The sequence below is a fragment of the Erithacus rubecula genome (genome assembly GCF_903797595.1).
Source record: "Erithacus rubecula genome assembly, chromosome: 8".
NCBI classification, from domain to species: domain Eukaryota; kingdom Metazoa; phylum Chordata; class Aves; order Passeriformes; family Muscicapidae; genus Erithacus; species Erithacus rubecula.
Genome location: NC_136659.1, coordinates 17,124,092 through 17,147,979, shown reverse-complemented (window position 1 = coordinate 17,147,979; position 23,888 = coordinate 17,124,092). Strand labels below are relative to the sequence as shown.

Genomic DNA, 23,888 nt, shown 5'->3' with positions numbered 1-23,888 from the left:
CTAAAAGCTTTTGTTTCCTTGTGAACAATTTTTTAAATTGTAATTTTTGCAATTTTTTTCCTTTTTTCCCAATAGTTGTGAAATGGTAATCCATTTATTAAAAAAAAACCACTGACAGTTGAGCAGTGGCATATGCCTGTTGTTGGTGGACAGACTTCCTTTTGTCTCAGCAGAAAGGAGATACTGTTTTATACAAGAGGAGTTTGGAAAATACATGGCATGGCTGGCTGGGCAGGATGGGACTGGTCCTGGTGGAGACTGTGTGCCCTCATGAGCACACACGGGGAAGAAGGGAGGGATAGTTGCAGCACATTGCACAAAAATGCTGTGCTTCAGCAATTGCCAGTGTGCCACATCCTAATCAAACCTCAGCTCCAAGCTGAGCTGGTTCAAGGATCTCTCATTGCACCCTGTGTAACAGGAGCGTTGATGACTCCAGATGTTCCAGCAAAGGATTTCTACCACATTGTTTTTTCTCAAGAGTGAGGTTTGTCCCATGCTTTTTGTTTGCTTTGTCCAGCTTGCCATGGACTCTGAGTTCAAGGGTTTTAGAATTAATCATCTGTGTGGAAATGGTGTGCAAAGCATTTCTGAGCTAGAGTCAGGGGTTGTGACAGCAGGATTTGTTTCCTTTTGTATTTGATAAATCTGCATTGTGTGTCCACCCTAAACTTGTGGGAGGCTGACTTTCATCTTGTGTTATCTGGCTGCTTTGCTTTCAGGGCATATTGTTTGCAGAAGTCTCTTGATTTCTGTACTTGGTGGTGCTTGCAGAGAAAGCATTTAGGTTTGAACTTAGTAGGAACTTGTGCTCGTACTGAAATAATTTCATCAGTTTGAAAAAGCTTTTTGTCTGGAGATTTCCTTTTTTAGTTTGTTTCTTTTATCCTGAGTACTTCTTTTTCCTATAAAAATCTTATTTATCACTATGTGAATTACTTAGACTGTCTCAGTGTTCCTGAATACATGGTTTATGCACAGCTGCTTTTTAGTAGGTGTGCATTTTTCTCTCCCATGTGCAACTAACTCTTGAAGGAACTAGAAGTCCATGAAAAAGCTCATATCTCCCTTCCATTTCCAATATGGGCTGTGAGCCATAGTGCAGGGAGTTGGGCAACCACTCCCAGGAAAGAACAAGAGAAGGAGCAAATAGACCTCTGAGCACTGGAGAGAAATTCATGTTGTACTAACGCCTGCTTAAGTTTGAAGATGAGTTGATGTTTTAGGCATGACAGCAAAATGTGCAAATGAGACTCTGCAAAGTCTGTGGGACAGAAGCTGAATTGTTATTGCAGGGCAGAGTTAGTTCAATGGGCCTGTGCAGTGTTGACATAACCTCTGCAGGTTTCTTACAACCTTTGTTATTTGGTGCTGTCTTCCCTGTGAGCTCCTAATTGGTGCTGTCTGCTCTGTGTGTTCTTGGGCCCTTTTCTAAGGAAGCCATTCCCTCTGAAAGCTGTGGTTGCATTCCAGGCATGCCTTCCCCATCAGCTGCCCTGCTGCAGCACCCCCTGTGCTTAGTGATGCCATTCCAGGGAATGCACAGCTTGTCACCTGAATGTGTCTGGCCTGGAAACATCTGTCTGAGATCTGCACATTAACCTGTACCTGCCTTTAAACTGGAAGGAGCATATTGTCTGAGTTTTTGGGCAGGATGCTAGGGCCAACATGGACAAGTAATTTGCATTAAACATAGCACTAACAAAGACTGATGTGGTACATACTGTATAGGAAATTTGGCTAGCTTCCTTCTTTGAAAACCCCTGCATACAATCTTCTGGCTCCCCTAGAGGCTGCTTTGAGCCAGCTACTGCTGCCATCTAGGTTTGTTCCAAAATGAACTGGGAAAGGGTAAAAACCAGGATTGAAGGGTTTAAACTTCTTTTATTGTCTCATTTTTGTAAAAGAGTGGTGCCTGTTCCTGTAAAACTGGGTCACCAGAAGCATTTGGGATCATACCTTCCACCATCTTTATAGCTAAAAGCTGGCCTACATCAGTTTAAAAATAAATTTCTCAAAGGAATTTTATCCTAATCAGTCCCCATAACCAGCTGCCTAGCTAAGAAGCACTTCTCCTGTTTTAATCACGAGGAAAAGAGGCTGTAAGCTCAAATCTGGGTTACACATTGAGGGTGTGTGTTCCCTGGGTGATGTGTTGGCTGCTAGACTTGTGTACAGCCAGGGGAGTGGTTGGGCTCAGCTGGGGGAAGGTGCAGTGCAGCACGAGGGGCTCTGTAAGGAGAACAGGTCATGCTGGAAGGTTTTACAGCTGGATCTGTGCTGGTCTTCTGGGTCGAGTTCCCTTTAGTTATTGTAGTGCATCTGCTGGTTCCAAGTTGCACTTGGCAGCAAGCCCATCCAAGCATGGACAGGATGGACACAAAGGATGAAAGCCTCCTGGTCCAAACTAAAGCTGTGGAGTGGGTGCAGCCGTGGAGTGCATCATGAATACAGCAATACCACCAGATATGAAAGTGGTGGAGAAGTGGTCCAGGACCCAGAAACCATTTCAGTTAATTTGGATGTGTTTGGCTGGTAAGAGCACAGCACCATTCTGTGGTGTGAAGATGGTTCCTCAGGGCACAGATGTCCTCTCCTGGGCACTGCACCATGCCCCATCAGCACAGCCAGCACACCTTTCTTTGTCAGCAGGCAGAAACTTAAGAGCTTTAGGAATGGCAGTGCCTTTTAGCAAGGATCCTGCTGAAAATGCTTCAGAACAGCATTTGAATGTTCAGCCTTTTCTGTATGCTGAATGAAACATTGACTTCCCAGTAAACAGCTTTACCAGCCCCATATTTTTTATCTAATTTAAACTTCATCTTGTAGTGGGATTATGTTGGTTTCCACCAGCTGACAGATGCAGTCATTTCATTACAGTTTCCTTCCTTTTTTAGCTGCATCTTTGGAGACGATAAAAGCTCAGTTGACCTTTGTGCTCTCTGAATGCATCAGGAGTGAGCACTGCAAAGCTAACCTGGTTTTTAGAGGTTTCTTTTCCAACTCTTGTAGTTCAAGTTATGTGGTTACTTCCATTCACTGCCTTTTCATGACCTTTCTGTACACAATTCCCAATGAGCTGAAAGGTGATAGATTTAGACTTTTTTTTTTTCCCCCACAAATTAAAAGAAAAAGCAGGGGACCACCAATTAAGTCCAAGATGGAGAGTAAAACAACAAACCCTGGCAGTTGTGGCTTGAGCTGATTTGCAGGACTGCAGGGGGAATTTTCAATGGCTTTCTCATCCTAGATGGCTCATTAAAATTTCCCAATCAGGAAAAGGTGCCTGAGCTATGTCGGCTCCACACTGATGAATCACCAAACCCCTTGAGAAGGATGCCTTACAGTCTTTTTGCCTTCTATTGATGCATTCTTTAGTTTTGGTCCTCAAAAGGGCAGATTTCACTATGCCATTGAATGTTTTCATTTTTTACCGAGAGTGGCACAATTTGACCTATATCCAAATACAAAGCCTTGAAGTTGGCTCACCATTTTGCCTTATTTTTCCCCACTTACCTCTCCCTCCATATGACAAGGTAAGGAGCAGACCCTCTTCAAAACCTTCTGCTAACTGAACTGCTTTCTAGCCTTGAATATCTGAAATCTATTTTAATGCTATTATTTAAATATTAGTGGCAAAGGTAATATACTATTAAGGCTACTTTAAAGTAATATTGTGACCAACTCTTCATGTGGAGAAGCCCAGGCTGGAAAAGTGCAGGCAGTACAAGGAAAAACCAGTACTGAAATAGTTGTAACTGGAATGTGGTTTCACAAGTGCTTGAGACCATTTCTGCTGCTTGTTCCTCTCCACCCTCCCACTATATCAACGTTCAGAAATTCTTTCTTTATTTTCTTAAAAATAAAGCAAGAGCCAAGGTATAAAATTTGGAATTTCAGTTTTACAGTTTTTCAGTCATTTATATTCTCCATGCTCTGTAGATATTTTAACCCACTTCAGTAAGTAAAAATGGAGGAGGAATTGGTTTTATCTGACCCTTCTTTGCAAATTAAGCATAGCTACCTTGACTTTCTAGCATGGGGTTATTTATCTTTATCTCAAAACCTCGTCTTCTAAATCCTCTCTAATTCCATGTCAAAGCACAATGCTTTCATACTAAAGACTAATAGTTAATGCAAGAATCAGAGTAACTGTGTTTGTGTGCTATTTTCATAGATTTGCTCCTATTCTAACAAGCAGTCAGTGAAGTGACACAAAAAAATTACCTAAACTGTAAAATAAAACCACAGCCACATTAAAAAATTGCTACCACCATTAAGAACAAAATAATGTAGTCTTCCAAGAAGGTGGATCAGTGCAGGTGATCTGAGCTTCTGGTACTTTCTTCCAAAGACTTTTCAGGACCATGTATTGTTTTTGCATGAGGTGGAGCTGGTATAACTCCACCATCTCCACTGAGATACTCCAGCTGTAGCATCCATGTGTAACTAAAGTTGAACTCAAGCCAAGACCTTTAAAAATCCTTGTGTAAGCAGTGCTAGACCAGGGATTCCTTTTAGAAATTATTCCATAGGCCTGAAGAGACATAGACTCTTTAGGAAGGTATTTGGTTCACGTGGCTTTCTAGACTTTTTAAGCCAGAGATTTATTTCTATGCCTTGGCCACTGAATTAACTTGCTGCCTTCCACAGCCTCGCAGCCTCGGTCACAGGTGTGTTTGCAGAAGCACAGACAGGTTCCCAGTAATCTGTAGGCTTGGCATGTGCTATCCAGACAAAAGCCTGGAAGAGGAGCCTTTGTTCCCAGCAGAGCAGTGGCCCAGCCATGCCTTTCCTGAGCACCCTTGTTCCCTCAGCCGATGTCCTGCAGAGTCCCAGAGTGTGAGCAGTCACTCCACGTGCTGCAGTGGGCACGTGGTGTCCACGTGGCTCCAGCACTTTGTCCCCACGCTGGAAATGCCACTGAGGACAGTACAGGCAGGCACCCACGCAGCCCTCAGGGAAGGGACTCGTTTTTGGTGCTTCCACCTTTACCATCCTGCTGTGGCAAGCAGGCTGCTCATGGGGATGGTGCCTGTGACTGCAACACCCCTGTTTGCCCCTGATCCCGTGGCCAGGGCAGCTGCTGGTAACTGCTGGGGGATCTCTGAGCTCTTGCCTTGCCTGCTGCAAGCCCCTGTTCTCAGGGCACACCAGCAGTGCCTGGTATTTACTGTGTGTGCCCTCTGTTGAGCACGGAGCTCCACAGTGCTGGATGTTGAAGGAGGCACTGTCAGGGCACAGATATCTTTGGTACTGCTGGCTGCTCTGGTGGGTGTTCAGGGGCCCTGTGTGAAGCTGCAGCCAGCCCCTGCCTGTTGCCTTGCAGAGCAGGAAGGGCTCGGCTCGGAGGAGGCTCCCCGGCAGCTGATAACATAAATGTATCTTCTGCTTGCTTTGTTTCTGTACATTTTAAGACCATCTCTCTTGCAAGGCCTCCCCTCCGCCCCTCTTTTTTTCTGCCTGCACAGCTGAAACAAAACCAGCGGTGGAGCCACCTTCTCTTGCTGGAGCCTGGCTGGCAGCAGCCTGCCCTGACCTGAGACACCAGCCATTGTTAAGGGTATAACACATTTACATATTTTGCAATAAAACATCAGTTATTTGCATTACTGTGTCAAGTTTTATTTGATTCTTTCACCTAAAAATGACTCATTTTCCTTTCTTGTATTTTAAAAACCAACTACTCTAAGCTTGTTTGAGAATAATCAAAAATTGCCCATTTAGCTAGAAGTCATTTTCTTTTCAAAAGGCAAATGTTATTTAATCTTTCAGCTGTTCATTGTGCCATCATAAATACTTTCTTTTCAGCACAGTTGTGGGGACTGAAATGAGCCCACTAATTGCCTCCCATTTCGACTGACATGTGGTGGTTTAGTGGAAAGAGAACACAGCGGGGAGAAGGAAATAGGAGGCTGAGAAAATGAGAGCTAATTATTTTCACTGCCTCATGTCAGGCTCTGTGTCAGCCTTGTTTTTACAAACTGGAAGGTTTAGCACTAAATAAAACAAACTGGCGTCATGTTTTTATATACTGGCAGTGTCATGGAAGCAGCTGCACATCTCAAAGACAATATAATGCCTGCATTCGCATGGACACCATCTGACAGCCACTGTGAGCCACTGCTAATGAGGATATCACAGTGGTGCCAAGTGAAAGGTGCTGAATTATGTATGATTCTTCATCAGTGCAGCAATAGTCCTGTACATCATTATGAGACATTGTTTTGCTGAAGAGATTAAAACATTCTTAGTTCCAGACCCTGCAACCTATACATGCTACAAGAGGTTATTAATGGAATTTTTAGGGAGAGTTTCTTGTGGATTTCTTTTTGGTTAAAAATATCTCATGGGACAAAGCTGTGGTGGGTCATGACACTATACATATAAAGAAGAGAAGCAAATTAACCATAATTGTGTTATCTTCCTTTAAATCCAGTATAATAAAATATAGTGTAGCAGGGTGATACATAATGATAAATAACCCAAGTGCTGTCACTAGATGTTCAACTCTAATGCCTTTAAAACAGCAGGTTTCAGCAGCTGAGATAGATAATAGCTAAGAACGTAAAGGAGCTTCTGGGGACCTAAATCACCAACATGCTACTACTTTTAGTATCAGCATGGCCAACATTTTTTTTCTTATTTGTTTCATCTTATGCTACATCTTACTTTTCTTCTAATATCCAGTTATCTGCTACAATGCCATTTCCATTTTTATTTCAATCTTCTAAAAAACCAAAAAAGTTTACTGCAGCCACTGATTTTAAAATGAATCCTTGATTTGGGCCCCCTTGAAAATGAAGTGCCTCCCTAGCAGAGGTTTTAAGCTGTTGTTGCAGGATATGTGTTTGCTGTTCAGAGCCTGTGCCTGATCTTTTTCATTTCCCTTTCAGGTTTTTTTTGCAGACATAAACGCATATGAGGTTAAAGGAGTATTGTCACCACAGTAAGCTGGAGACTTAATTTTTAAAGTGTTCATACTTTCTGTTTCAAAGCTGAGAAGAAGCAGCTTAAATACATGTGTGATTTGCTTTTCTGCAGTAATTTCCAGAGGCTGTTGTTTTATTGGCTTTGTCAAAGTGTTATTTGGAAATGTTTTTGCATGAAGTTTTGCCGGTTGTGCCTTTCAGTTCTGAAACTAGATAATTTTTTTAAACAAAAAGCTGAAATTTTTTATTTAGATCAAAATCAAGCAGGTAGATATTAGGAGGTATTTTAATGCTTGAATAACAAGATATACAGGGAAGTCTCTTTGAAGGACTTGTGTAAGCATCTCTATCAACCAGACACTTTGAATAAGCCATTTCCAAATTATTTTCCCACATACACCTGGCACTAAATGTAGTTTTGATCTAAGAAGTCATATGACTTACAACTAGTCAAAGAATTGAAATTCACACTTTCACTCTCCTTATCTGTTCCTTCTCTCTCTCCCATTTTCTCTTTCCCCTTTCCAGTAATGATTTTCTAATAACACAAAATGAAAACCTTTCAAAATAAAGTGAGACATGTATTTTTGAGGGACCAGAGTATAGTATCTTGGCCTCTTGGTATCTGCACAGTGTGGCTGGGGAGGGCTCCAAAGGTTTGGGGACTGGCTTTGAGGGACAGGAGAGTGTGTGTTTCTCTGAAGATGCAGTTCAGAGCTGGGGAAGGCAGTGTTTGTGCAGGCCTCAGGCATCCACCCCTGCATAGGGCAATTTGGTCCACATGGAGAGGGATCCTGCCTGGGCAGCAGATCTGGCAAGGGGATGGGCAGTGGCAGTGCCCACCCCCTGCCAGACCCTGGATGTACACAGCTTTTCTCTAGAGGTGGTTGATTGATTATTTTGTTTATTAAAATGAGATCATATTTGTCAGATATAGTCTGCAGGGAAATGTGAGTGAACGGCACAAAATCCTTAGTCAGGAGGGCATGGGAGCCCTGGCACAAGGTGCAGCTCTAGCTCTCAAGTGCTTGGCATTGGTATTACTCAGAGATGGCAGGAGATGTGCTGAACTAACTGGAGAATAGTACTTTATGTTGGTATTCTTTTCTTCTCTTGGCTCGGGTGTTTTTGTAAAAGTTACAGATGTCATCAAGCATCTTGTCTCTATCCTCAGGTTTGATTTGCAGTAGCAGGAATCTCCTGCAAAAAAGTCTGGCAACAAGAACATTGGGCAGGGAGAGGAGCACAGGGATGAGGAGGAGTCAGAGACAATTCACTTTGCTGTTGCTGTTCCATTCCAAAGCACGTGCCCTCCTCAGCCAATGCCAGGGCTGGTGCACAGTGCTGGACCTGCAGCTTTGCCCTGGGTCAGCTCCCAAATGTGAAAAACGGGACAGAAAAGAGATGTGCAGAGAGATACAGTCTGTGATTAGGAAATGGAGGCACAGGGTGGCTTCAGCACCTCATCAGGTTGCACAGGAAGCCAGCAGCAGAGTGGGAAACTGAACTTGGTGCCTCTGAGTCTCAGTTGGTGCTCTGACCACTGAACTGCAGTTCCCATCACTCAAACCTGCAGCAGGGCAGTGCAAAAACCAACTGACATGCCCTCTCTGCTTGTAGAATGTGGGAGCTTTCAAAGGAGACAGATGGACACACAGGGTCAAATGCTGTCATAAACATAATTTCTTGTTGCAGTGCAGAAATGATTATATTTCAGTTTTCTTTCAATTCTTTCTTTTTCAATTGGAATTGCCAATTCAATGTGTGATGAAAAGCTTTGAGCCTTCTTAGGGCTGAGCTCCTGTTACACTTATGATAGATTCATATGCAAACACCACAGATAATCACCTGTGTGAACAGATACTTTTTAGGCTGTTGTACATTTGCCTGTGCAAATAACTGCATACACAAGCCCGTGGCCCTTAGTGTCCATCTGTGTCCCCACTGAAAGTTTTTGCATTTTCTGAGCAAAACCAAGGTGAAGACTGCCTTCTGCAAGTTGCTGAGCCCACACCTGCCTTGAAGGTGGCATGTGACTGACCCCCGAACCCCTGGCATGTCTGGAGGAGCTCCTGTCTTTGTGAATGGAAGGTTCCCTCCTTCCTGTAGGGAGATGGAGACACTCTGCTTCATTGGCAGATTAGTCCTTCAGGACACTGATTTTTGGAGGAGCTCAGTGCCCTGCACAGTATCTCATCCCCAGAGCACCTGCTGGGCAGACCAGCAAATTCTGGCTGGATTGCACCATGGACAGGCAGTCTCTGGTCCCCAGTGGGAGCCTCCCTGGCCACAGGCACAAACCCAGCTCCAGCTCTCAGTCCATGTGGGATGTCCTGCAGGGTGCTGCCAGCTGTCACTTCTGCAGGCTCACACCTGCAAAATGTGGGATGCTGGCCCCCTGTTCAGCTCAGGGGGTTGTTTAAGGATACTTTTTATTGCTGTGGTTTATTAGACTCACTGTGATTATTTTCTTAGCTGAGCTTCTTTATAATTAATAGTGCAATTGGAGGCAAGCAGAAGTTGAGGATGCTCAGTGCCTCGCTGGGCTCTCAGTATCTGAAATAACTGAGCTGTCATAACAAGCTCATCCTTTTGCCCATTATTTGAGCAAGGTGTTGAAGGTGTTGCACAGACTCTGGTCATTTATTCCTGGGTTCACTGGGACAATGTCCTTGTGGCTGGCTGCCAGCACCGACTGTGACCCAAGTGATGGCTCCCAGCAGTGCCCTGTCCCTCCATGCCCTGGGGTCTGTCCAGGTGAGGCCATCCAGGGACACCACACCTCAGAAAACAGCCAGACTGTCAGGGTGGCAGCTGCCTCGCAGGGTGAGCTGAGAGAAAAGGGAACAAGAAGGCTGAGGGGTTTCCATCAACACTGTGCTGCAAACATGCATATCCTAAAATATATATACATCCCTTAACTTTCTCGCTGGGTTATTTTTTCCCTTGATGTGTTGAGGATTAGATTTTGGGTTGTTTCAGCTTTCAGTTTTGTTTCATTTTGGGTTTTGTTGTTGGGCTTTTTTTGCTATTTGTATTCTAACAATCCAGCATTCTATTTTTTTATTATTCATAGGATTGTAAATGGAAAATGTACATGGAGATGGACGGGGATGAAATTGCAATAACCTACATAAAAGATGTGACATTCAACACTAACCTACCTGATGTAGAGATTTTAAAGATGACAAAGGTATTTACAGCCTTAAAGCTTTCACGAATTCAGAGATCTCAAACAAAGACATTAAAATACCACAGCAGTCGACTTTTGTGCTTGCAGAAGCTCAATCTCTTGACAGCTTTTAAATAAAATGCACATTTTAAATAGAATTGTATCATAATAGGAGTTAGGTATTTTGGTTCCCCTTTAAGCTGACAATAATATTAACAATAGACAAATATGAGAAGGAACTAATTTATATTTTCTTGTTTTAATTCCATGTTATATCCTCTGAATTTATTACCCCTTTTAATGAAAAGAATGTTCAAAAAATTCCTTTATTTTTCAAGAGGCAAAATCAATTTAAATGTTCCAGAAACTTCATGTGATTTGCCCTGGGTGGTTTTGTTGGGGTTTTTTTCTCTCTTTTTTTTTTTTTTTGTGTTTTGTTTTGTTTTGTGGGGTTGGGGTTTTTTTTTGTGTTTGCATGGTTTTAGAACTTTTACCTGGTTCTAAAACTCTCTCTTTCATGCACCAGTGGATTGCAAAGACTGAAACCCATCACAGACAGTGCAGCACTGACCATCTGCAGTTCATTGTCACTGAGCATTTTACCCTGTGTCAGAATCTGCCTGTAAATATTTACCAGTAAGCATTTAGACTGCTTTTCCCTAAGGAACAGAAGTTTTGATGCAGAGGGCATTTTGTTAGCTATTATTTAAATTGTTTGTTTTTATTAATATGCTCCACTTGATAATAGCTAACAAAATTAATTTCTAACTGAAAAAATATACAGCTTGATTGCAAATTAGAGTGCTGCTCTAATGTGCACTGGTAAAAATACCCAAACTCTTGAGTGCTTTTAACTGTGAATTTGGGGGGGGGGGGGGAAGTTTTAGTCATTTTTTCTAAAGGAAAAAATTAAAAGCATCAGAATTTTAAGGAAAATGTGATATAGGAGTATTTGTCAAAAAAAGATTCTAATATTTAATTCATACTAATACTATTTTTATAGTTAGTGATTTCTGGAACAACACTTGTGATGTTGTTGTTGTTATTATTATTATTATTATTATTACTGTTGTTATTGCTATCATTATTTTTATGTCTAATTTTAGTCTTGGACATTTCAATTTTTCCTTTAAAAAAGGTGTGGAATTAAAGAAACTAACAACTAGATACAGTAGCATTAACTTTTCACGTACTTCAACATTTTTATATTTGTCAAAGAATATCTCTGAGAATCTCTAGATATTTGTTCTTACTTTCCTCTTTAAATCTTGGAGAAGTGTACACACAAAAAATTGAAAAAGATTTATGCCCCATCTCCAAGAACATTCCATGTTGTCTCATCTGCTGTGTGTTATGTATGGAAATCTCTTCTCAATTTCCTTTTGTAAACCAGGAAGTAAATATTTCAAAAATATACTGCTTTGTCTCATAAAATTAAAAAAAAAAATGATGTTATCAATATAGGAATGAATGAAGAGAGGCAAATGCTGTAAATCCCTTTTGGGTGATTTAGTTGGGAGATGAAGAGCACCTTATAAAACTCCCATCATGTTTTTTCCAGCCACCATTTGTAATGGAGAAATGGATTGTGGGCATAGAAGAGCACCAGTCTGTAGAATGTGTTGTTACATATGAGGTAAGATCTAAGAAACAAATAAAATAGTTGATCCAAGACAAAATCTACACAGGAGGTGTGGAAATAACATCCTCTGGCTTTGTTATATCCTATAATCAAATTCTCAGCAGCCTGTAATTAGTTGTAAAATATAAACTTCAGAGCAAAAGCTGAATGAAGTTTACAGAGAAAATGGCCTCAGACTGCTGCCTGGGATGGCTCTTCTTCTCAAGGATGAAAGCTCCTTTTCCTTGAAGTGTAATGGTCAGTGTTGTTTGCATTATTTAAAGAGGCTGTTTTTTATCTCTTCAATGATGTGCTAATTAGGAGAGCAGAGAAGCAACAGGAGAAGAAAGAAAATGAGAAATTAAGAATAAGATAAAATAAAACCCAGAATTTGATGTGATAGAAATTAGCTTTGTAAAAAGAGTTTGCAGTTCCTTACAACACTGATTTTGTAAAGACTGTCTGTCAGAAGAAGGTTAGTAAATGAGATTCCAGTTATGTCTTGAACAAGCATTCAGGCAGTAATGGGGCAATGCAGAAATCCTGGACCTTGCTTGCTTGTCTCAGAAGTGAAGAAGTAGTTTTCTTTCAGGCTGAAGTTTCTCACAGGAGTCACAGGCCCTTAACAGCAAACTGAATGGTACTCCAGGAAAATTTTTTGGGGGTCCCCCCTGCAAAAATACCTGCTTAGTCCTACCTGTTTTATCAGAAAGCAGTGCCTATTCAATGCTCATTAATAGAACTAGTAGAAATGTATTTTTGTGTTTGTAGAGGAAGGCCTTCAGATCTTTCCTCCACAGGGTACAAGAATTGAAGCAGTTATTCACTACCACATTTTTAGCATAATCACAAGTACCAGCCAAAATTATCCTGAGTCTAAAAATATTTGAGAACTAGCTAAGTGGTTTTGCAGAACAGGCTCTATATTGGAACAACTGCTGCCACCCAGGCACTAGTGGAAGTTCCCTGACAGGGGAGGTTAGAGTGTTGTGGTTGTTACATCCTCACACTTGTGTCCTTCCTGAGCAGAGTGATGTTAGAGCTCCCAAAAGCACGAGGCACATCCAAGCTATCTGCTGGAGCAAGGTGAAGGCACAGGACGAGGTGGAGGCAGTACAGCTCTTGATACAGACCTCACTCCCCAGTTCAGAGGGGAATTCACGGAGCAGATCTGACTCAGGTGAGTCAACACATGAACTTTATTGCTGACGTGGGCAGGGCATATATGGGGAGAAAGCAAAATATCAATGCATGTCAGCTGCAGGTGTGCTGAGGGTGCAGTGTCAGTGATGAAGATCATTAATAACCCTGATCCTAGTGTGGAACCCTGAGGGATGCCACTTGTCACTGATGTGCCCCAGGACTCTGAGCTGTTGACCTCTGGATGCAAACTTTTAACCAATTCCTTATCCACCTAACAGTCCATCCATCAAATCCATCTCTGTCCTATTTAGAGAGAAGGATGTTGGGGGAGGATCATGTCAAAGGCTTTACAGAAGTTCAGATAAATGACATCTCTTCCCTTGTCCAGTGATTTTAAGATCAGGAAACATTTTGCTGCCCCAGTCCTTATCCTGCTGTTGATTTGATAGATGTGGGAATAGAGGCTGACATTGAAGACTGAGACAAAGTCTTCTCCCCATCTGTTGTTACCAGTTTTCCTGTGCTGTTTATTAAGGGGGTGCACCTTCTTTGAACTTATTTTGTTAACATAGCTGAAACCCTTCTTGTTATTCTTTGCATCCCTTGCCAGGTTCAGTTCCAACTTTGTTTTGCCCTTCCTCATTGCACCCCATACAACCAAACATCATGTATATGCTCTTCCCAGGCTACCTGTCCTTGTTTCCACTTCCCATGCATTTGCTTCTTTCCCCTTACTTTGACCAGCACTTCCCTACTCAGACACATCAGTCTCTTGCCTTCTTTGCCCAATTTCTTGCTCCTGGAGAGCTCTTGCACTCTATGGAAGACTTCTTTAAAGATCTGTCAGCTCTATTCCACTCCCTTGTCCCCAGGGGATCCTTTTGACTATGTCCTTGAGGAGCTGGAAGTCTGTTTTCCGAAAATTCATGAGCCTAACTTTACGTGACTCATGTCCCTCAGGACTGCAAACCCCACCAATGCATCATCATTGCAGCCCAGGCTGCCTCCAGTCTTGATGTCCCTGATTAACTTGCTTACACTGGTGGCCATCAGATCCACTTTGCCCCTGGCAGAGCTGCCTGTTATTACCTGTCTCTGAGGGGTAAGGGGGATGCCCTGTATGCTCCTATGGGAAGCAGGCTGGAAGCAGTCATAATTTCAAACTCAGCTGGAGTGCTTTGGCCGGCTCTTCCCTCCCAGCCAGCACACAGCTTTGCACAGAGGATGTGTTTGGATGAAGGGCAGCTCCTGTTAGAGATCCATGGGTGCTCTTGCTCTGGCCAGTGCTCTTGCAGGGGGACACCCAGACTGAGGCTGTAGCCTCAGAAGCTGCATGTGGGGTGGCAGAAAAGTCCCCTGTGGATGATACACTGTTTTGACAAGTACAGTACTGCCAGCCTGGCAGTGCTCCTGACATCCTGCTCTTCTCTGAGGAATTGTGGCAATCTTCCCCCTGCATTCTTCTTCCACAGCTCAGCTTGCCCATTTGAGCCAGCCCTGGCTCATCACTCTCTGACTTCTGGAATGGTGTTTATCATGGCTTCTGGGGCTTGATTTGTTCAGTGAGATACATTTAATAATGCAGTGGGCTCTACAATGCAGTTTTCATTTCCTAATAAATTTATGCTGCTGACAGATTCACACTAGTTCTCACTTGGCTCTAGCACAGGTCTGCCTTTAAGATCTGCTGCTGTTTTTGTAAAGGTGTTTGTTAGCCAAGCTTTTTCTCTTTGAGTTCACAGTGGGGCTGCAGAAATGTTTGGGACACCTGAAGGGCAGTTCAGGAGCTGGAACAAGATACCAGTGAGCAGAGGAGGAGTTTCTCAATTTTGTACACTACTGGCAACTGTAGAAGAATGACCCTGTGAATTGAGAGGTGCTGGGTTTGGACTACAGGCACATCTAACACAGATGTGCTTATTCCTACGCAATTGTGATCCATTTGCAACACAATTACATTTTGTAATGCAAATGAAACCTAGAGCATGTCCTAAAGGATACATCTTTACTCCGGATTAGCTTTGCAGATAGAGGTTATCCTGGTTTGGGGGTGATGAGCCCTGCAGCCATTCCAGGTGTGGTGTGTATCTTCACAGGTTGGCTCAGCTGCTGTAAGCCAAAATGGTTGCTTTTTTTTCCAGTGAGTGGTGGGAGAGCTTGTCTGTCCCTTTGGCACCCTGGAGGAGTTACATGGAAGCACTAATGTTTTGTCAGCAGCCAATTGAATAGGCACAGTTCAAAGGAGGTGGGTTACCAGCCAGCATGAAAGCTGTGCCTCAGCTCTAGCAAGCCTTCTGGCCTGTCTTCTTTACCAGACCACCTATCCCAGGTTTAAAAGACCACCAAATCCCAGCACAAAGGTAAGGGTAATACCTGTCTAATAGGCTAAAGTAACCAGCAGTGAAGGGAGTACCTCTGTGGGCTACATAACTCAGTGTACAGAGCTGGTGGCTCAGAGACCACGTGAAGGAGAAGCCCTCCAGCCCATGAGAGGCAGCCCCACAGGGCACACTGGGAGATCCCTGCACTGGGAGCTGCATCCTGGGCTGGCAACTGCTGCTGACAGAAAGCAGCAAGGACTGAACAGTCTGAAGGGAGCCCCTTGTTCAGAGAGATCAGCACTGGTCCCATAGCACACGTGATGGCCACCTGAGTGTTGGTAACAAATGAAGACCCAAACTTGAGTCCTGAGCCTGCTGTTTCCAGGTTTATGAGGTCTCTGATTTACACCCACAGCCATGGTAGGAGGGCATGGGGGAATGGCAGAGGCAATAATGTCTAGCAAGTACATTTTGGCATGCACCTTTCTTTTGAAACCATGACTTTCAAGGAAGTTAAGAAGCAAAGGAGGCAATTCCCTTCTGTCTTTCTGTGAAAGAAGGTTCACCTCTAAGTGCAAGTATCTATCTGCTGTGTCAGTGTCACACACACTATGACAGGGAAGCCAGTTTCCTTTTGACATACTTTACAATAAGTTGAAGTGATTTAAATCTCTTTGGATTCAAACAAAGTCTGAGGAAAAGAGGAGTGGAAGAGATCGTCCATTACATTTTAACAGGAGCAATCCTAATGAGGACAGAGCTGCTATCCAGCTCCCACAAAACTCCCCATGGTCAATGAAGTGTTCCAGTGAGAGGCAGCGAGGGTTATGCTTTCTTGTTGGAATGATATTAGCAATCTTTAAGGACAAATCATTCAAATCTGTCTAGAACAAAATTATTTTAGCTGCTCCCCATGGGTCTTTGGCCAGAGCTGTGGCCTCAGATAAGAGGAATTCCTGTTCTCTGCTCTACCCACAAAGTAGCAAACCAGGCAGCCTTTGCAGTTCAAATGGAAAATTTACAGCTATTGTATTTGCTAAAGGCTTTCATGGAAACCACAGGACTGACTTTCAAAACCACTTCAGTGTGATCTCTGAAAGCTACAACTTTTGTTACGACCCCAGGGCTGTGACAGTAGGTGTAGAGGGAACTGTAATATCCTGAGTTGCTCACAGTTAAGCACTGTCTGAGCCAGCCTGGCTGAAGCCTAATGCCTCACTGGCTTTTCCACATACGGAGTTGGTTTTCTGCGTGAAGCTGGATGCAAAGTGGATTGAATTCAGAATTTGTAGTAGCAACAACAACTGAAGTAGCTCTGGTTTTTATGGTGTGTAGCAGTTTGAGAAGAAATGGGAGCCAGAGGAGGTGGATGTGGCTGCTGCAGCTGGGATTTGCAGTGGCTCTGCACTGCCTCCTCTCTGTGCTGGGCTGTGCCAGGTGGGAGAGATGTAGTTGGAAGGCAGCGTTGCAGCAGTGCTGGTACCTTGGGGTGACCTCTGTGCCAGCTCCGGAGGTCTCCAGGCTCTTTCGTAGTGAAAGCTATGGAGAAATCTGCTGAGGCTGCCAAGAGCATCACAGGGCATGTTTAAAACCAGGTTGGGTTCAAAACTCCAGGAGGCACTTGGGAGTGGGAACCCAGCTGAACAGCCAAGTGGATGGCTCAGTAACTCTTGTAGTCTAAGCTCCATAATCTGCAGTGGCATCAGAAATATTTGTATCACTTGCTATTTTCAAAGCCCAACATTATGTTCAACCATAACACTGAACATACTCGAATCTAGGACTATTTGCTGCAAGGCTGGGAGGGGAAGGGTGGTTTCGAGATTTTTCTGAGAGAAACCCTGGTACCAAACCTCGCACCCTGGGTAAGCTGGAGCGCGGTTTTCCATCGATTCACAGAAAGCTGAGTGTGTTTGCATTCCCTTGCCAGGCACGGACAGCCAGTGGATGCAGACTCTGCGCATGCAGCAGGTAGCAAAGGCCGTTTCTCTGCAGCACGGGCACCCGCACAGCCCCAGCGCGGTCACCCAGTACCTGCCCTACCTGCGCAGCCAGGACTCGTACGCCGCCGCCGTCCGCCGGACGCGCGCTCCCGTCAGCCAGCAGCTCACGGCCATCAGCCACTCGAGGAACTCCTCTCCCCTGTCGCACAGCTTCGTGAGAAACCTCTCGAGCCTGCACTTGAACTCGAAGGGCAGCAGCGCCTCCAGCACAGCCTCCGACACCCCTTCGGAGAGGGACAGGTCCGCCGGCAAGGGCCGGGCCGCCTCGCACAGCGCGGCCTCCCGCAGCTCCTCGGACGGGCGGCGCAGCGGCACCAGCTCCCCGGTGCCGCCGCGGCACTCGGCAAGGGCCGGCAGGACTCCTTTGCCGGCCCCCGCCGCCTCCCAGCACCGCCGGTACCCCCGCGGCCCTGCGCAGCCCGCGGCCATCCCCGGCATGCCGCCGCAGGGGGACAGCGAGCCCCGGGCGGGCGAGGGGCAGAGCAGGGCCAGCGAGGGCGGCTGGATAAAGGTGCAGCACGCACGGAAGCCCCACCGGCAGGCCGCCGGCAAGCCGGGGAAGGACAGAGCCCGGGGCAGCTGGCGGGGCCGGAGGATGTTCTGAGAGGCGTTTGGCCTTTATTTAACTGAACGCTCAGCCTAGAGAGGACATGCCTGCTCCTGTTTCATTTGCTGCACCGGTACCCACCCGGCTGGGGCCTGCCAGCGGACAGGGAGAGCTGCCACCTCCCCTCCTGCCACTGTCAGCACCAAGGGATTTAATTGGTTTTCTTACCTCTGTTTGGCTGCTCGTGCTGTCAGCTGACTGGATACCCACTCATTTGCTTAATATTTTAAAAATAAAATCCGTAGGGCACAGCCAGATGCCACAATGAAAGGCTCTTCGTTTCATCCTTAGGAGAGTTGTGCTGTTACCTCTCTCCTCACCTCATTTTGCCTCTAGATGCTGAGTCCAGCTCTGAGCAGGGTCTTCTCACCACTTGTCTAGTCTGCTTCTGCCAGGTCTATAGGAAGAGGCAGTATTTCTATCAGATCAGCACAGTCTGAAAAAAAATGGACTCAAGGATATTTTTCTTCAGGTTCACTTTAGTAGCTTCACTTTTGCACTTTCAGCTTGCCATACCTTCTCAGGAATTTCTTACTTTGTTCCATATTAGAAGCCCCAACATTTGCTGCCCAACACCACTGAGCACACCCTGTCACGTACACAGTTGTCTTAATCAGAAGAATCAAAAACTAGGCTTTATTCTTTTGGGAGGAAAAAAAAAAATGTAAATAGAATGAGAAGAAGGCATTGCCTTTATCATAGTTACAACTAACCCCACTGAGGTCTATGATAATATTTATCCCTGTGCAGCTGGTATTTTTAATTGAATTTTTAAATGTGGCCAGACTGTGTCGCTTTTGTCTTTCAGTATTCAGGTAGTAAAGACAAGGTCAGCAAAGTTCCTGATTAATGTGGTCTTTAGCTCTGCTGAGAACAAAGACACAGCTTAGACTCGGTTGGCGTCAGAAAGTTTCTTCGTGGCCTTTTCACTCCAAGTTGATTTCACACAATTAAAAAGGAGAAAAAAAAGTTTGGGTTTCACAAGATGCAAGAGAGAAAAAAAGGAAGAAACAGATAAAGGAAGCTGAACCCAAAGCAATGCATGGTAGCCTGTGAAAGCCAAGGAACTGTAAATTAGAGATGCCTTTGGCCAGTGTGCTGCACAGCACCCATTGCTGGCATGCCATTGTGCACGATGCTGGCAGAGCTGCTGGGTGTCACCCACCCAGGGGGACAGGGCATCACCACTGCATGCTCCAAAGGACATGTAAATTCCCTGCTCTGCAGAGGCCACTCCTGGGGGTACATGCAGCTCTCCTGCCTCTGACTGCCGCCAGCCCCAGTGAGGGCTGAGCCCTGGCCTGAGTTTCCAGTAAGTACCAGAGTGAACTGGGACTCACATTTCACAAATCCAGGACAGGTCCACCAAAACCAATGGAGACAGACACAAATGACACCAGGTGTCAGGAATTGGATCTCTGCCATTCAAGTGCCTTTTCCTCTGACAACAGCAAAAACAGAAGCTTTACCTTGAAGTGAATTGAGCTTCACATTATGCCCTGTGGTAACTAAGTTTGCCATTTTCTTTTGGCTTCAAACTGGCTGAAAGCTAGCTAGTAACCTAGCTTCTGGCCCTGGTTTACTGAGCCTGACAACTAATTTGGGGGACATGGACAATCTAGCACTGGATGTTTCTCTGTCACAACTTAGCAGGGGACTGGGATTGTGTCTAGGTTGGGGATCCTTCCCTGACATTTCTTGCCGTGACTAAAATGGGCTGGAGGATACCAACTAGTAGTAACTGAGAGTAGTTGCTAGAAATGTGCTTGTGTTATTAAAATTTGGATATGCATCTCAGGAATCACAGTTAAGCCTGCACAAATCCTAAGAAAGAAATTGCAAGAGTTTGGAAAGGCAGCTTTCCCTTCTAGGGTGATAAGGATGGCGCTGTAGTTGTACAAGCCTGAGACACTGGACTGGTGATGGCAATTCAAGATTTATCAGCTGCCTGTGGTTGTTTGTCAAGATGTCCAGCAGGATTCCTCTGCTGTTTGTAAGCTATTTAATGCCATGCCTAATTTTAATCTGCAATGTACTGTTTGTCCACATCTGTTGTATTAAAGTGTTCATTAGCATTTAAAGAAGGAGCGGATGGTATTGATCATGCCCATTAAAATTAAACAATCATGCATTAGTGACTGATTAGAAATCCTTTTGCTGTACCAGCATTGCTGGCTAAAGCAACAGCGAGTGAACTTGTAAAAAAAAGTTTAGCAAGATTTAGTTTTCTGTCTTGTTTTTTAATCACTTTTAATGTAGCTACTCCCTATACTGGTGATAATTCATTATAAATGTGCTTACATTTTCACACATACCCCCAGTACTTTACGAAGCTGAGCCTTTTTGGGTTTTTTTCATGTTTCATTAACATGCAGCTAGAAGACTATGCCCAGCAATGTGTAAAATCAGACTGTCTTGGGTAACTATGTGTCAGGAAATGGTCTTTGGAAAGGAGCCATGTTGTGTTCACTTAGGTTTTTCTTACAAGTCTGTTAAAGGCAACCATATTTAAGTACCATTATGTCTAGATTTGCATGCCAGGAGCTGGACACACTGACCTCCATCCACACACTATCCTTGGCAGTGCTACTACCCTCTCCCTCCACAGCTGACTCTGCAAGTGTCACAAAATCCCAGTGCTGCAGAGCTGCCTCTTTGGTTCTTGGTTTGTCTTTCCCTTGGGCTTCATATCTCCATGCTTGGATGTTGATGTTTTCTTAATTCCCAAAAGGTACCTGCATTTCCTAGGGTTAAAATGCTCTGAATTGTAAGAAGTGAGCTCTGAGATGCCTACTGGAATGGAGGATGAAAAACAACAAAGAGCTCATGAAGGCAGATTCAGAACTGAACGTCCAAAGTGAGTGAATATTTGTGTCCAATTGAGAGAATGCTTACAAAATCAGATGTGAATTTTCTTTTCCTTGTTTTTTTTTGGTTTGGTTTTTTTTTTTTTTATTGTGAGATTTGCTGTCAGAGCTTACAGAGAGTCTTTCTGTTTATTCAACAGCATTTTACTCTGGATCTTGTGGGAATCACAAGAGCTGCCCTGCTCTCTCTGGATGCCAAACATCAGCAGGAAGGTTTCAGGGTGAACAGCAGCAATCTCTCCCCAGCAATTGGTTCTTGACCCTGCCTGTGGGTTGTGAGGGAGGAAGCAGAGCTCAGTTCAGACAGGAAGGGCAGGTTAAGCTCAGCATCATGGTCCTTGGTTTTCTGAAATTTTTACAGGCTTTACCTCCACAGCTGATGTCTTCATAGCATGAACAAAAAGACTTGTTTCTTTTTCTGCCAAGATATGTGGTTCAATTTTTGTCAATGTTTTTTCTTTACTTTTTTGTCTTTCCCATATACCTAAGGATGTGTTTAAAAAAAAAAAAAAAAAAAGGAAAAGAAAAGAGCAACAGGAGGATGGAGAGCAGTAGAGCAGTCACCACTGAGGGTAGCAATCATTCTTGTTCAGCTCAGTGGCCCAGAGCTGGGTCTGACCCTGTGCTATATTGGCTTCCTAAGAACACAGATTTCCCTGCAGCACTGGGTACCTGCCACTGCCACCAGGACTGGCTGTAGAGATCAGTGTCCTGGGACCTGCTCTGTAGAGGGAGTGAGAGCCAGACCAGCAGCTTGGCATGCTGCTGCACGTGTTCCCTGTGTCTTGCAGGTCAGGGACATGCTGCTGTGCTGTGAACCAGCTGCAATTCAAGTGCCTGTGAAACCTACTCCTAGGCAGGGCAGCACATGAATGTGAGACTCCCTGGAGCAAAAGCATTGCCCAGGCCTGCAAACACAGGCTGCTTTTGTTTACATACAGCCAGGACAAGTACCCTGTTCAGCTGGGAGGGGAGAGTGCCCATTTGTGCCTCCCCCAGCTCTGCCATGACTGAGCTCATGCCCCATGAGACCTACATTCTTGCTGGGAAACGGGGATGGGTGATTTTGGACATGGTTTACTTTTTAAAGAAAAAACTGGCCACTGCAGTTTTGCTCTATCTTATCTGCTCCCACACTTCATTTCCTAGCAGTTGGCCATGTGTGACAGACAGCATGCTGACTAGAATCTGGCAGCTTGCTGAGCTGATTTAAGGAGGAGAGGTGCCTCACAGAGAGCTACAGCCCCCAGCAATGGCACCCCTCACCTCTGTCCTGCTTTCTAGCTCACCCAGTGTTGCTCAGGATCAAACTCCATGTATTTTAAGACTTTCTATAACTTGCAGACTTGCTGCCAAGAACATTGGACTGGACATCACATATATGCAATTGATTTTTTTGATTGTGCTAGAGAATGCACTTTGACATAGTAATAGTAATAATTATTATTATTATTATTACTTTAGGCTGGGAAAGACGGGCAGTGACTTATGTAACTGTGGAAAAACCCCAAACTGAGAGACCTCCTGGCATCTCATGTCACTAAATGGAATAAAATAGCTGTGCTACCTCTGTAAATTGCATCTGATAGAATTATTTTCTGTACATGTGTCCACCATAGAAGGGTTTTCACATTATATTCTTATCTAATGAATTGCCAGGCTTAGCAGTTCAAGCCAGTTTGTTGCAAAAATTTAGAGGTTAGAGAGGAGAAGTCTATTAAGGCAATAACACTAATAAGGGTCTGCCAAGATGACGTTTGAGTGGATGTAAATACAGGCATTTGAGCTCTGACAGAGCAATGGCAGGGCTCCTCCTGGACCCCTCCGGGCTGTCTGGGGGCTGGACATCCTGCTGTGGAGAATGCAGTGCCTCAGTGTCCCCGGGGCTCAACACACACCTTCCTTTTCCTGCCTTAGCAAGCAGAGGAGGGCTCCCTGCAGCAGAGAGGGCATTTCCCTCATGCTGTGCAAGAACCCCAGGGCTTGAAAACTTGAGATGCGCCCTGGGGACCTCTGGCAGGTCCTGGGCGAGGATTTCCACTTGTTCCCCTGGCTTCCTCCCTCCTGAGAGAGCTGCCTGGGGAGGGAGATCCCTGGGAATGAGGTTATGCCAACACCTCTCCTCCCACCCATCCTCTCCCAGCAACCACATCTTGCTGAAGGCTGGTGGAGACAATGCAAATCAACACTTGCAAAAAGGCAGTGGCAAAGCTTATATAAAAGGGAAAAAACACAAACTACAGTAAATATTTTGGTTATTTCCTGATAGCCTTCTGTTTCTCATAGCTATACGTTTCCAGAACATTTTGAAAATTATTTCTTTATGATGTGACTAAATGTAGTCTGTGTTTTCAAAGGGAAATAAAAATCAAAGCCCAACAATGAAGAGGCTGGCATCTTGCACTTTTAAAAGTGGCTACTGAATATCAAAACCAGGTACTTTCAATCAATATTTTTTGCTAAGCATTTTGTGGAATGGCTACAATTAGCATTATAATTACACTTCTATAATGTGCATCATAATGCTCTGGGCTCTAAATGATCTGCTATGACTTATATTCGGAATAAGCATTAAGGTTTCTATCAAAAATGACCACGTTTCAGCCATTCTCTGAGTGTACTCAGATGAATGTTGTATCAACTTCCCTTTTTCTGACACTGATTTGTATTATTCCTTTGGTTTTCCTTCTCTTATTCTTTCCATTTTTGTGGTCTTGCTAGTTTGTGTCAAAGAAACACGGTATTGAATAGGATTGGACATGACCACCTTCAATTAAACATGAACAGAATGCATTGGCACCCAGCCTTTACTAACAAGAGAATCACAGCAAAGCACGAGGAGATACAAACCTGTTAAATTAAAAGGAGAAAATCTCCTTGGAGAGAGAAAAAAGGAAAAAGATACTAATTACATTGTGGAGATATTTTATGGAGCCGGTGCAGTTGCTCTAACTAGAAACTGATTATGCATGTTAAATATTTAAACTTGTATTTCTTTTACAAGATCTGATTCTGTCTTTCAGAGCATAGTGCTATTTATATTAAAAAGGTGCTCCATAAAAATCCATGTCCAGCAAACATGTAGAGATCTAGCTGTAATTAAATCTCCAAAAGTGGCTATCCTCCTGCTTCTGTGTGAGAACAAGTGTGTCCTTTCTGGATTGCAATCAATAGCAGGTTGCCTGATTATACACCTTATTATGTCTTGTATAGTAGTGTGAG

At 44.2% G+C, this 23,888-nt stretch overlaps 2 protein-coding genes across 3 annotated transcripts in view; both read left to right on the top strand.

The window, feature by feature from the left end:
- The window catches only part of MAP3K20 (mitogen-activated protein kinase kinase kinase 20), an 86,452-nt gene extending 71,307 nt beyond the window's left edge, over window positions 1–15,145 (top strand). Inside the window, exons 17-20 of one of the 2 annotated variants that reach the window (XM_079310341.1) lie at window positions 10,009–10,125; window positions 11,666–11,740; window positions 12,755–12,905; window positions 15,010–15,145. In XM_079310341.1, coding sequence (XP_079166467.1) covers window positions 10,009–10,125; window positions 11,666–11,740; window positions 12,755–12,905; window positions 15,010–15,071 — 405 coding nt within the window. In that variant the 3' untranslated portion in view covers window positions 15,072–15,145. Of the gene's footprint in view, window positions 1–10,008; window positions 10,126–11,665; window positions 11,741–12,754; window positions 12,906–14,610; window positions 14,691–15,009 lie in introns of those variants that run through there. The other variant, XM_079310340.1, reaches the window with a different exon arrangement.
- Window positions 15,103–18,069, top strand: LOC306804138 (mitogen-activated protein kinase kinase kinase 20-like). Its single transcript, XM_079310406.1, has 2 exons — window positions 15,103–15,228; window positions 17,120–18,069. The coding sequence occupies exon 2, from the start codon at window positions 17,137–17,139 to the stop codon at window positions 17,794–17,796; it is 660 nt and encodes a 219-aa protein (XP_079166532.1). The 5' UTR covers window positions 15,103–15,228; window positions 17,120–17,136; the 3' UTR covers window positions 17,797–18,069.
- The last annotated feature ends 5,819 nt before the right edge of the window (window positions 18,070–23,888 follow it).